Genomic DNA, 12,863 nt, shown 5'->3' with positions numbered 1-12,863 from the left:
AGACATGCATTTTAGCCAATCAGTGCTGACTCATAAATAACTCCACGGGAATTAGCATGTTATCAATGTTATCAATATGGCATGTTATCAATATGGCACACATGAACTAGCAGTGTCTAACTGTGAAAAACAATCAAAATGATAAGAGGCAGCCTTAAATGGCTTGGAAATCAGTGTATGAGCCTACCTAGATTTAGCTTTCAACAAAGAATACCAAAACAGAACAAAGCAAATTTGATGATAATAGTAAATTAGAAGGTTGCATGTCCTATATGAATCATGAAAGTTTAAAAAGACAATGCAAAAGTCTTTCTGACAAATTATACATTAGTTTCATTTTACTTCCCACTGCATCATGTGACAGCCACTAGCGAATCGCAAAATGCAGAGAAGTAAATTCTGTTAACTCCTGCATGTGGTTCAGTAGGGACTATTGCCTCAGAAAGTGTGCATAGAAAAAGATTCAGCACATTTACATAATGAAAGTAAATTGGAAAGTTGTGTGCTCTATCTAAATCATGAAAGGTTAATTTTGACTTAATTGTTCTTTTAAATAAAATACAGCAGCATAAACATTAGTAAAAATATAGACATTAGAACTATTATTTAAAAACCCAAAGAGATTTAAATTTTTTAACGCTAACGTTTACATTTTTCTCTCTTCAATCTTAAACTTTTAAGATGGGAGGAAAATATTTTTGTATTTCACAAACAGAATAATACATTTCAATCTAGGCCAAAAGGCAGCGGAATTACAGAAGCATCTGCTGTACTCTGAGAAAACTCTTTATGTGAATATTAAGGCATTAAAAGGTTGGATTATGTGGTGTCTGTCACATCATGTACAAAATGACAAGTATAAGGTGGATTTCTATGGTGCATTTAGATGCATCTAATATGATTTGAGATTAGCAGGTACAGCTGGTGCAATAATATTGGGACCTTCAACAGAATGGGACAGCATATTTAAAGGGACATCAAACACCTTAAGCTATTAATATAAATTGTTTATTTACATGTAGTAAAACAACTTGGCCATATTAATTTTATTATTTATTTTGTTCTACTTTCCCGTAATTCAATTTTGAATATTGTGGGCTTTCCTATGTTAAACATGGAAGTGCAGACTCAGCTATATTTTACAGACTCATTGGTTACACACTCTAGTAAGCCATTCAGTATTTAAACTACTAATATATGGCTAGAGTAGTATATAACCATAAATAGTTATTAACTATTTACTAACTACCTAGTTAAAATAAATACAAATTTACCTGTAAAATAAAACCTAACCTGAGTTAACCTAACACCTAGCATTACACTACAATTAAATAAATTACATTAATTAAAGGGACATAATACTCATATGCTAAATCACTTGAAACTGATGCAGTATGACTGTAAAAAGCTGACAGGAAAATATCACCTGAGCATCTCTATGTAAAAAAGGAAGATATTTTACCTCACAATCTCCTCAGATCAGCAGAGTAAGTTTTGTGTAAAATGTTATATTCAGCTGCTCCCAGCTGCAGGTAAAAAAAAAAAATAAATAAATAAATGAACAGCAGCCAATCAGCATCAGCAGTGCTGAGGTCATGAACTCTTTTACTGTGATCTCATGAGATTTGACTTAACTCTCATGAGATTTCATTGTAAACTTCCCTAATCTGAATAGGGAAATAATATGAGAGTGCACGAGGCTCATCCTTTCAGCTGTCCCGGGACAGACATACTAATATGCTGCTTAGAATCCTTTACAATGGGATGTGGCTACTGAGGAACCTTTGAGGCAAAATATCTTTCTTTTTTACATAGAGATGTTTAGGTGATATTTTCTAGTCAGCTTTTTACAGCTATGCTGCATCACTTTCAAGTGTTTAAACATTTGGGTATTATGGCCCTTTAAATACAATTAATTAAATTACAAAAAACCCCACTAAACTACACAAAATTAAAAAGAAATGATCAAATATTTAAACTAATTACACCTAATCTAATAGCCCTATTAAAATATAAAAGCCCCCCCAAAATAAAAAAAACCCTAGCCTAAACTAAACTGCCAATAGCCCTTAAAAGGGCCTTTTGCGGGGCATTGCCCCAAAGAAATCAGCTCTTTTACCTGTAAAAAAAAATACAAACAACCCCCCCAACAGTAAAACCCACCACCCACACAACCAAACCCCCCAAATAAAATCCTATCTAAAAAAACAGAAAACAGCCAATAGAATGCGAGCTCAATCCTATTGGCTGATTGCATCAGCCAATAGGATTTTTTCAACTTTAATTCCAATTGGCTGATAGAATTCTATTCTATTCTATCTTGGATGACGTCATTTAAAGGAACCTTCATTCTTGAAGATCCAGCGAAAGAAGAGGATGCTCCGCGCCGGATGTCTTGAAGATGGAGCCGCTCCACGTCGGAAGGATGAAGATAGAAGATGCCGTCTGGATGAAGAGTTCTGCCCGCCTGGAGGACGACTTCTTGCCGCTTGGATGAAGACTTCTCCCAGCTGGATGAGGATGGATGTCCGGTCTTCAAAAACTGTAAGTGGATCTTCGGGGCTTAGTGTTAGGTTTTTTAAGGGTTTATTGGGTGGGTTTTATTTTTAGATTAGGGGTTTGGGCAAAAAAAAAGAGCTAAATGCCTGTTTAAGGGCAATGCCCACCCAAATGCCCTTTTCAGGGCAATAGGGTGCTTAGGTTTTTTAGATAGGATTTTATTTGGGTTTGGTTGTGTGGGTGGTGGGTTTTACTGTTGGGGGGGTTGTTTGTATTTTTTTTACAGGTAAAAGAGCTGATTTCTTTGGGGCAATGCCCCGCAAAAGGCCCTTTTATGGCTATTGGCAGTTTAGTTTAGGCTAGGGTTTTTTTTATTTGGGGGGGGGCTTTTTTATTTTGAGCTATTAGATTAGATGTAATTAGTTTAAATATTTGATAATTTCTTTTTTATTTTGTGTAATTTAGTGTTTTTTTTGTTTTGTTATTTAGTTAATTGTATTTAATTAATGTAATTTATTTAATTGTAGTGTAATGTTAGGTGTTAGTGTAACTCAGGTTAGGTTTTATTTTACAGGTAAATTTGTATTTATTTTAACTAGGTAGTTAGTAAATAGTTAATAACTATTTACTAACTAGTCTACCTAAGATAGCTACAATGTAACTATTAGTTATATTATAGCTAGCTTAGGGTTTATTTTATAGGTAAGTATTTAGTTTTAAATAGGAATTAGTTAGGTAATGATAGTAAGTTTTATTTATATTTATTTTAATTATATTAAAGCTAGGGTTAGGGTTAGACTTAGGGTTAGGTTTAGGGGTTAATATATTTATTTAGTGTTAGTGATGTGGGAGGCCAGAGATTTAGGGGTTAATAACTTTAGTATAGTGGCGGCGGCGGTGACGTTGGGGGCAGCAGATTAGGGGTTAATAAATTTATGTAGGTTGCGGCGACATTGGGGGCGGCAGATTAGAGGTTAATAAGTGTAATGTAGGTAGCGACGACATTGGGGGCAGCAGATTAGGGGTTAATAAATGTATGTAGGTGGCGGCGACATTGGGGGCGGCAGATTAGGGGTTAATAAGTGTAATGTAGGTGGCGGCGATGTCGGAGGTGGCAGATTAGGGGTTAATAAGTGTAATATAGGTGGCGGCGATGTCTGGGGCGGCAGATTAGGGGTGATTAGACTCGTGGTTTATGTTAGGGTGTTAGGTGTAAACATAACTTTTCTTTCCCCATAGGAATCAATGGAGCTGCGTTACAGAGCTTTACGCTTCTTTATTGCTGGTGTTAGGCTTTTTTTTTAGCCGGCTCTCCCCATTGATGTCTATGGGGAAATCGTGCACGAGCATGTAAAACCAGCTCAAAGCAGCGATGGTATTTGTGTGCGGTATGGAGCTCAACGCTGCCATATTGCACGCTAACGCAGGTTTTTGGAAAACCTGTAATAGCAGTGCTATTAAAGGTGAGCGGTGGAAATAACTTGCAAGTTATTACCGAGCCGCTCATAACGCAAAACTCGTAATCTGGCCGACTATTTTTAAAAATACATGTACGAATTATTCTCAGGCTATTTTTTACTCTGAGTACATCATTCAAGCAATGATGTATTTAGGGCCAGATTACAAGTGGAGCGCTAAATATCGCTATTATGAAAGTGAAATTTGTGCTCCACTATGTAATACTAGCGCACGCTAATGTGCGATGGTATTAGAAGTTAACAGCACTTTCAAGGCTAATGCAAAATCATGGATCTGCCGGATTGGTGCTCCCTAATCTTAGGTTGTATAATCTGGCTGCTTTAGCTAAAACAGCAATAGATTGGATTGCCGGGACCAATATAGTCTCATCTGGAGACTTACAAATATTTTTAATCTCTCCATTCTCTTTAAAATCTATTTTACATTGTCCACCAGGGAAGTTGCCTTCAAATATTACATGTTACATCTCGTGTCAATTAAGAACACGGTCCTAGCATGGCATACGTTTTGTACAATTTTGGGTATTGATTATACTTTTTCAGAATTTTTACCTATAACTAGTAATCCTTTATTTTCTCCGGGTATTAATCAAAGAGTTTTTAAAGATTGGGCCGAAAAAGGCCTTCAAATGACTAGTCAGTTACTAGATGGAGATTATCAAATTCTTATGGCTGAAACAATTTTTCAGATTATGAGTTACCCAATACCTAGGTCTAATCTGTTTGCCTATTTTCAAATACGACACTTTGTTTCATCTCAGAATTTGGCTCTTTTCTCCGGCAAGTGCATGGTCGGATATTAAGCTCTGCATACAAAAATTTATATCTGGTGATACTTCCATATCTCTGATGTATGATATAATGCTGCCTAAACAAAGTCTAGGGTTTTTAGATAATATATGTAACAATTGGTTGCCAGTAATTCCTTTAATAGATCATGAAAAAGTTAAACAGAGCTTTGAGACTCTGTTCAAATATAAAGTATCTATGAGCTGGAGAAAATCGCACATGAAACTGATTAATAAATATTATTTATCACCACTTAAATTATCTAAGTTTTATATAACCAAGCCTAGTACATGTTCCTATTGTTCAAAAGATAATACAGATTTGATCCATATGTTTTGGTTATGTCCTAAAGTTAATCAATTATGGCTGAAAATTATTTTCTGGTTTAATAAATTATTTAAAACGGTCATAGTATTATCATTAGAGAATATTCTTTTATTATTTTCGTCACAAGATACGGGTGATAATATGTGGATAAAGAGTTTAAATACTATTATTCTGATAATTAGACATTGCATACTTCAAAATTGGAAAGCTAGTTGGGCCCCAAGAGTTGCTTTGGTTCTGAAAGGTATTCAGGATTCATTATATGAATCTTATCATCCCCAATCTGTTTTGTAGAAAAGAATTAAAAATTTCCTATATAGATGGACACCGGTAATGAAAATATATCCTTTCCCACTTCAAAAACAAATTCTATTACCGTTGTTGTGTTCTATTAGTTTTGTAGAATTAACATTACAAGATGTTTATCCATCGACATGGATTGCGAACGTTGGTGAAGTCCATTAAAGGAAGGATGTAGAGTGGGGCGGGTGGGGGACGGGGGGGAGAGACCAAGGACAATTTGTCCCTTTTTTTTTATTTTTTATATTCTATAATGTAATAAGGAAGTATATGACTTACATTGTATCTGACTTAGGAACCAAGTAGGACAGGTTGATATACACTATTTTTATTTATGTTTTGCTATAAAGATATCATGTTCCATATGTTTTGATTTACTTTTAAGACATCCCGCATGGTGCAATGAAAATGTTAATATGATGATTAATTTTAGTTGATAGAAAAAGCGATGTAAGCTAAGATAATAGTTTTCTAGGAGAGCAAATCAAGACCTTTGTATTTTTTTTGATGTGGAGCTGCGTCTTCGAGAAAGTGATATTGTGAATTGGAGCTGTAAGTCCATAACTTAGGTTTATATTGATGTTTAGTTAGGAAAGCTCAAATATGTAACGCAGAATAAGGTAACGTTCTTCTTTTTGATGTGGAGCTGCGTCTCCATGGAAGTTATAATATGACTAGGAGCTGCGCCTCCACAAGTTATCTTTTTTATTTATTTATTTATTTTTTCTCTTCCCTTTTTTTTTTCCCCCGTTTGGTTTGATTTGTTTTGCCTTTTTATGTATTGTTGAAAAACTGATAAATAAATATATATATATATATAAAAAAAAAAGAAGTTAACAGCAATGCGAACTCAAGCTCACATTCGGATTGCTGGGAATCATTGCGCTCACGAGAGTGCGCTTCCATAGGCTCTAATGGAAGCCTCTTTCTGATGACATCACAGACAGCATCAGAACCTCGGGCAGCGAAGGGGGTTAGTAGCGCAGCGATGGCAGCATTTGTAAATATATCTATATGAATATATACATATAAATGTATGTGTTAATATCTGTATATAGACATATTAACACATAAATATATATGTATTTAATCATATACATATATATTGACAAATGCTGCCATTTACAGGGAACACAGTTCTCATAGACTGCAATGTTTTTTCTAACACCCCTCTCCCACCAACTTTAGACCCCAAAAACTACCTAGCGACTTTTTTTTTTATTAAAAACTATAATGCCCTCTATTTTGAGGGCATTTGGGGCACTTTTAGAAAATTAACCAGAGTTCGGATCTCTAGTTAATTTTCTGAGCGCTAATTGCTACCGCGAGCATGCAGTAGTTATAGCCAGCCATTTGTAATGACTTGTTAATTATTGTGCGCTCGCAAAAAGGAAAATTTGCCAATTTGGGAGCTCGTGATAATTTATCGTTCTACTTGTAATCTAGCCCTTAGTGTTTAATGTCCCTTAAAAGTAGCTTTTGATGCATAGGTGCTCTAGACTGCTGTGATTATCATTGCACTTGAGGAATCTGCAGCTTCTGTTAAATTATGGATGATAAAACACATTCTGCTGACAGATGCCAGGTGTCTTTTATTGGGGTAACTCATCTTTACAACAAGCAAGCAATCAGGTTATAGTCCAAGTCTATGCAGGTGTCTCAGTAAAATAGCCTTTTTAATCTTACATAATTACCCATCATCTGTGGAACTCACACAAAAAACATAAGATGGTAACATATCAGGTGTGGCACTTGAACTACATTTTTATACTTTTTTTTAATATACTTTTATATGATGATTTTCTAATATGATTGATATTATATTGTAGTAGAATAAATTAACAGAAGATTGTACTGAAATATCTTCATCATGGATTACCAACTGGATATTTGCTGGTTGCTTATTGTTAATCTGGCTTGAAGGTGTAGAAAGGCATTATGGGGTCTGTCTTAGTGTAAGTGGCACATAAGGTGACCTGTCTGCAGCTATATAATAGCACACTGGTTACAAGGCCCATGTCTGGCTGTCCCATCTCCCTAAGAGACTCATAAACCTAAGGGTAATTTGCATACAAGACAAGAAAAGGGAAACACTCAAATGGAAAAGGACATTCTACCCACCCTGCATGTAGCCTTTTTTAGCCCACTTGTGCTTTTCATGAAGAGCAATATATCAGTCTGGTCCCATCTAGAGAGACAATCTAGCCTCAAATATCAAGGAATGTTCTTGTGAACAAAGTATTTGTACTGCTAACCTCAAACATACCTATCAACCTATATGGGCCTCATCATTGGAGATGCAGCCATGTTCCTCTAACACACAGCAGGATAGGGGTCCAGTAGTCTGTTAACAAACTACATATTGCATTAGATGGTGTTCTTTACTTGTCTAGAACACCTGTTAGCATATTACCTGCCTATAGTACCAGCTGTAAATTACCAAAGTTTCAGTGGTCATATATGTATAATCTATTTATTTTTTTATAACTTCCTAATGAAATGTACATTGAACTTTATCCCATGCTAGTGGCCGACTGGCCGCGAATCTGCAGGGGGCGGCATTGCACAAACAGTTCACAAGAACTGCTTGTGCAATGATAAATGCAGACAGCGTATGCTGTCAGCATTTATCATTGTGCGGCGGACATGATACGCTACATCGTATAATGTCCATCCACACTTTAATAAATTGGCCCCATAGAATCAGCTTTATCAGTTCCTTGTGTTTCATTCAGCCTGTCAATTTTTTCTTCTTTTAACGTATTTGCATAACATCCTTAATACAGTTATTACCCAGTTTTACCATTCTAGATACACTATAAGATGATTCCAAAACAGCTTAACAAGCATAATCTTAAATACGTACCTCATGTTCCTTCAATTTCTTCTGCAATAGTTTATCTCGAACTGCTACAGACTTCTTCAGTATTTCAAGATCTTTGTTTGGAAATATCTGCAAAAGAAATATAAGTTGGATGTTATCACACTATTAGTAATGAAAAATTAATATGGTTACAAATACCTGGTAGGTGATACCTTTTAGGTAACTAATTAGTAATACTTCATAGCTCTAGAAGGTTATACAGTTTTAAATGAGCCATTTCTTGTAGGCTCTTAAAGGGACAGGAAACCCCCAAACAATCTTTCATGATTTGAATAGAAGATACAATTTAAAACAATTTCCCAATTTACTTTTAGGGCATATTTATCAAGCTCCGTATGGAGTTTGATGCCCCGAGTTTCTAGCGAGCCTTCAGGCTCGCCCGAAACACAAGTTATGAAGCAGCGGTCTAAAGGCCGCTGCTACATAACCTGTCCACCTGCTTTGAGGCGGCGGATAGAAATCGGCAGAAATCAACCAGATTGAATATCGGGTTGATTGACACCCCCTGCTGGTGGCAGCAAATATGTAGGGGGCGGTATTGCACCAGCAGTTCACCAGAATGCAGAGAGCGTATGCTGTCGGCATTTATCGATGTGCAGCGGAAATTATCCGCAATATCGGATCATGTCCGCTCGCACAATGATAATTCGGCCCCTTAATATCAAATTTGCTTTCTTCTCTTGTCATCCTTTGCTGAAGGAACAGCATTGCACTACTGTCGGCTAGATGAATACATCTAGTTAGCCAATCACAAGAGATAAATGTGTGCAGGCACCAATCAGCAGGATATATGTGTATTCTTTTTCAACAAAGGATACCAAGAAAATGAAGCACATTTGAAAATAGAAGTACATTTAAAAGTGCCTTAACATTACACTATTTTAGAAGCATGCAAGTTTAATTTTGACTTCCTATCCTTTTAAATAGGTATCAATTCATACAATGAGGTTACTTTGCTTTAGAACCAGTATTACAATATGAATCCTTGAATCTTTGTGGTTTTATAAGTGGTATGCCTCATTTAATAAAAGGAAGTATTTCACCTACTAAATACCAATATACAAGTTCCTGATTTCTGTATTGCTTTCAGCTTGCTAGGGTGCCAAAATCTTCTGATCGGTTCCAACTATGTTGGACATCTTTATAAATGGCACACATAAATATCAAGGGAATTATAGAGCCACCATTTATATATGCAAATATTACTTAAAGTAATTATAAATATTAGTGTTTTTGAAACTCTAGGCTGCATCTGTGCAATAAATAATGATGTTTAACTGAATGTACAAAAAAACGTACCTTTATTTTGTTGCTTTTCATACTAAAATGACCCCATTCGTCAGGCCACGGCAAAAATGGCTAGTATGGCTATTGGATAAGAGGTGGAAATGTCACCTCATAAACAAAAAAATTTTTGTCATGGGAAGCCCAAGGTGGTTATTTTAGTATGAGTTACAAAAACAAAATTTATGCTTACTTGATAAATTTATTTATTTCCGAATATGGTGAGTACACGACGTCCTCAATTACTAGTGGGAATATCACTCCTGGCCAGTAGGAGGAGGCAAAGAGCACCACAGCAAAGCTGTTAAGAATAACTTCCCTTCCCACAAATCCCAGTCATTTGACCGAAGGGAAATGGAAAAAGGAATAATACAAGGTATAGAGGTGCCTGACGTATAGTCAAAAATAACTGTCTTGATAAAAAAAAAGGGGTTGGGTCGTGGACTCACCATATCCGGAAATAAATACATTTATCAGGTAAGCATAAATTTTGTTTTCTTTCCTAAGGTCCACTATGTCCTCAGTTACTAGTGGGAATCAATACCCAAGCTACGGGACACAGAGGACTAGGGAGGGAAAACAAGACAGGCAGACCTAAAAAGAAGGCACCACCGCTTGAAGAACCTTTCTCCCAAAAGAAACCTCAGCCGAGGCAAAATAATTTAGAAAAAGTATGCAGAGAGGACCAAGTTGCAGTCTAGCAAATCTGATCCACAGAAGCTTCATTTATGAAGGCCCAAGAAGAGGATACAGTCCTCATGGAATGAGCTGTAATTCTCCCAGGAGGCTACTAACCAGCCGTCTCATAAGCAAAACGAACAATACTTCTCAACCAGGAGAAAAAAGAAGTAGCAGTAGCTTTCTGACCCTACACTTTCCTGAGAAGCAAACAAACAGGACAGAAGACTGGTGAAAATCCTAAGTCGCCTATAGGTAGAATGTTAGAGAACGCGCCACATCCAAGTTGTGCAACAAACGTTCCTTATAAGAAGAAGGATTAAATGAAGGAACAACAATTTCCAGATTAACATTTCTATCAGAAACCACTTTAGGAAGAAAAACCAACTTAGAACGAAGAACCGACTTATCAACATGAAAGAGAAGATAAGGCGAATCACACTGCAAGGCCGAGAGTTCCGAAACTCTCAGAGCAGAAGAGATAGCAAAAAGAAACAAAGCCTTCCAAAATAATAATTCAATAGCTATGAAATGCAAAGGCTCAAACAGAGCCTGCTGCAAAACTAAAAGAACAAGATTGAAACTCCAAAAAGGAGCAAAAGGCCTGACAAAAAGATTGCACATCTGACGTATCCTGCCAGACACTTATGTAACAAAATGGATAATGCAGAAATCTGACTCTTCAGAATAATGACTGACAAACCCTTCTCCAGACCTTCCTGGAGAAAAGACAAAAATCCTAGTAAACCTGACCATACTCCAAGAGTAACCCTCAGATTCATACCAAGAAAAATATTTACGCCATATCTTATGGAAAATCTTTCTATAAACAGGCTAGCGAACCCGAATCATGGTCCCAATGACCGCCTCAGAAAAACCATGCTTAGTTCAATCTCCAAGCAGACAGCTTCAGAGAAACGAGATTTGGGAGAAGGAATGGATCTTAGTTAGAAGATCCTTCCTCAGAGGCAACCTCTAAGGTGGAAGAGAGCACATCTCTATTAGGTCTGCATACCAGATACTGTGAGGCCACACAGGAGCTACTATAATGACCAATGCTCTCTCCTGATTGTTACAAGCAATGACTCATGAAAGGAGAGCAAACGGATAAAACTGGTATGCTAGACTAAAATCCCAAGGAACCGCCAGGTCATCTATTAGGGCGGCCTTTGGAACTCTTGACCTTGAACCATACCTTGGAAGCTTGGCATTCTGCTGAGACACTATCAAGTCCAACTACGGCACCCTCCATTTGAGGGCTAACCTGGAGAACACCTCTGAATGGAGAGTCTGCTCCCGGAAGAAAAGTCTGTCTGCTCAGGAAATCCGCTTCCCAGTTGTCCTGGAATGTGGATGGCAGATAGACAACAATTGTGTGAGCTTCCATCCACTAAACAATCCGAGCCACCTCCTTCATGGCTAAGGAACTCTGAGTTGCTTCCTAGGAAAATAAAGTAAGCCACGGAGATAATATTGTACGACTGGAATCTGATAAACCGGGCTAAGGACAACTGAGACCAATCAATCAGAGCATAGAAAATTGCTCTCAACTCCAAGATGTTTATGGAGAGAGCAGACTCCTCTCGAGTCCAAAGTCCTAGCACCTTAAATGAGTCCCAGACTGCTCCCCAGCCCAGCAGGCTGGCGTCCGTGGTCATGATCACCCAGGAAAGTCAGCAGAAGCATGTGCCCTGAGACAGATGCTCCTGAGAAAACCCCACAGAAGAGAATCTCTTGATGACTGATCTAGATCTATCCTCTAAGACAGATCTGAATGGTCTCTGTTCCATTGTCTGAGTATGCATAACTGCAGAACTCTCAGACGAAAAATGAGCAAAGGGAATGATGTCCATGGAAGCAACCAATGGACCAATGACCTCCATACCATGAGCCACTAATGGCCGAATAGTAGACTGCAGAAAGAGGCAAGAAGAAAGAGTCTTTGATTTTCTGACCACTGTCAAAATATTTTCATAGATAGGGAAAACTATTATGGTCCCTAAGAAAAGTACCCCTGCAGCTGGAACAAGGGAACTCTTTTCCAGATTCACTTTCTATCCGTGAGAACGCAGAAAGGACAACAAGATCTTAGTTGAGAATTTGCTTTTTGAAAGGATGGCACCTGAACCATATATAATCCAGAAAGGCGCCACTGCAATTCCCCGAAATCTAAGAGTTTCCAGAACCTTTGAGGAAATTCTGGAAGCCGTGGCAAGGCCAAAAGAAATAGCCACAAACTAAAAGAGTTTTTCCAGCAAGGCAAATCTCATGAATTTGAAGATACACACCCTTCAGGTCTATAGTAGTCAGGAACTGACCCTCTTGGACCAAGGAGAATGGAACGAATGATTTCCATCTTTTATCCTAGACCCTGTTCCCTTACAGGAATGTAACTATTACTCCCAGAGAGAAAAAATCCTAAACGCAATTCTAAAACGCCTCTCTTTAATCTGGACTGTAGATAAACTTGAGAGGAGGAATATGCCTCTGGGAAGAAAGGTTTTAAATCTATTTAGAAACCCTGAGATACTAAGTCCACAGCCCATCTGGGACAACTCGTATCCATCCTGAAGAAACAGAGAAATTCAGCCCCCCACTAGTCCGATCCCGGATCAGGGGCAAAC

At 37.4% G+C, this 12,863-nt stretch overlaps 1 protein-coding gene across 1 annotated transcript in view; it reads right to left on the bottom strand.

Moving 5' to 3' along the window:
• LOC128640469 (steroid 17-alpha-hydroxylase/17,20 lyase) overlaps window positions 1-12,863 on the bottom strand; it is a 97,679-nt gene that overhangs the window by 25,467 nt on the left and 59,349 nt on the right. The window contains exon 4 of the mRNA XM_053692948.1: window positions 8,260-8,346. Coding sequence (XP_053548923.1) covers window positions 8,260-8,346 — 87 coding nt within the window. The remainder of the gene's footprint in view (window positions 1-8,259; window positions 8,347-12,863) is intronic.

Source organism: Bombina bombina, chromosome 9 (assembly GCF_027579735.1).
Source record: "Bombina bombina isolate aBomBom1 chromosome 9, aBomBom1.pri, whole genome shotgun sequence".
Taxonomy (NCBI): Eukaryota; Metazoa; Chordata; class Amphibia; order Anura; family Bombinatoridae; genus Bombina; species Bombina bombina.
Note: the sequence above shows the minus strand (reverse complement) of the source record. Positions and strands in the feature narration are given on the sequence as shown.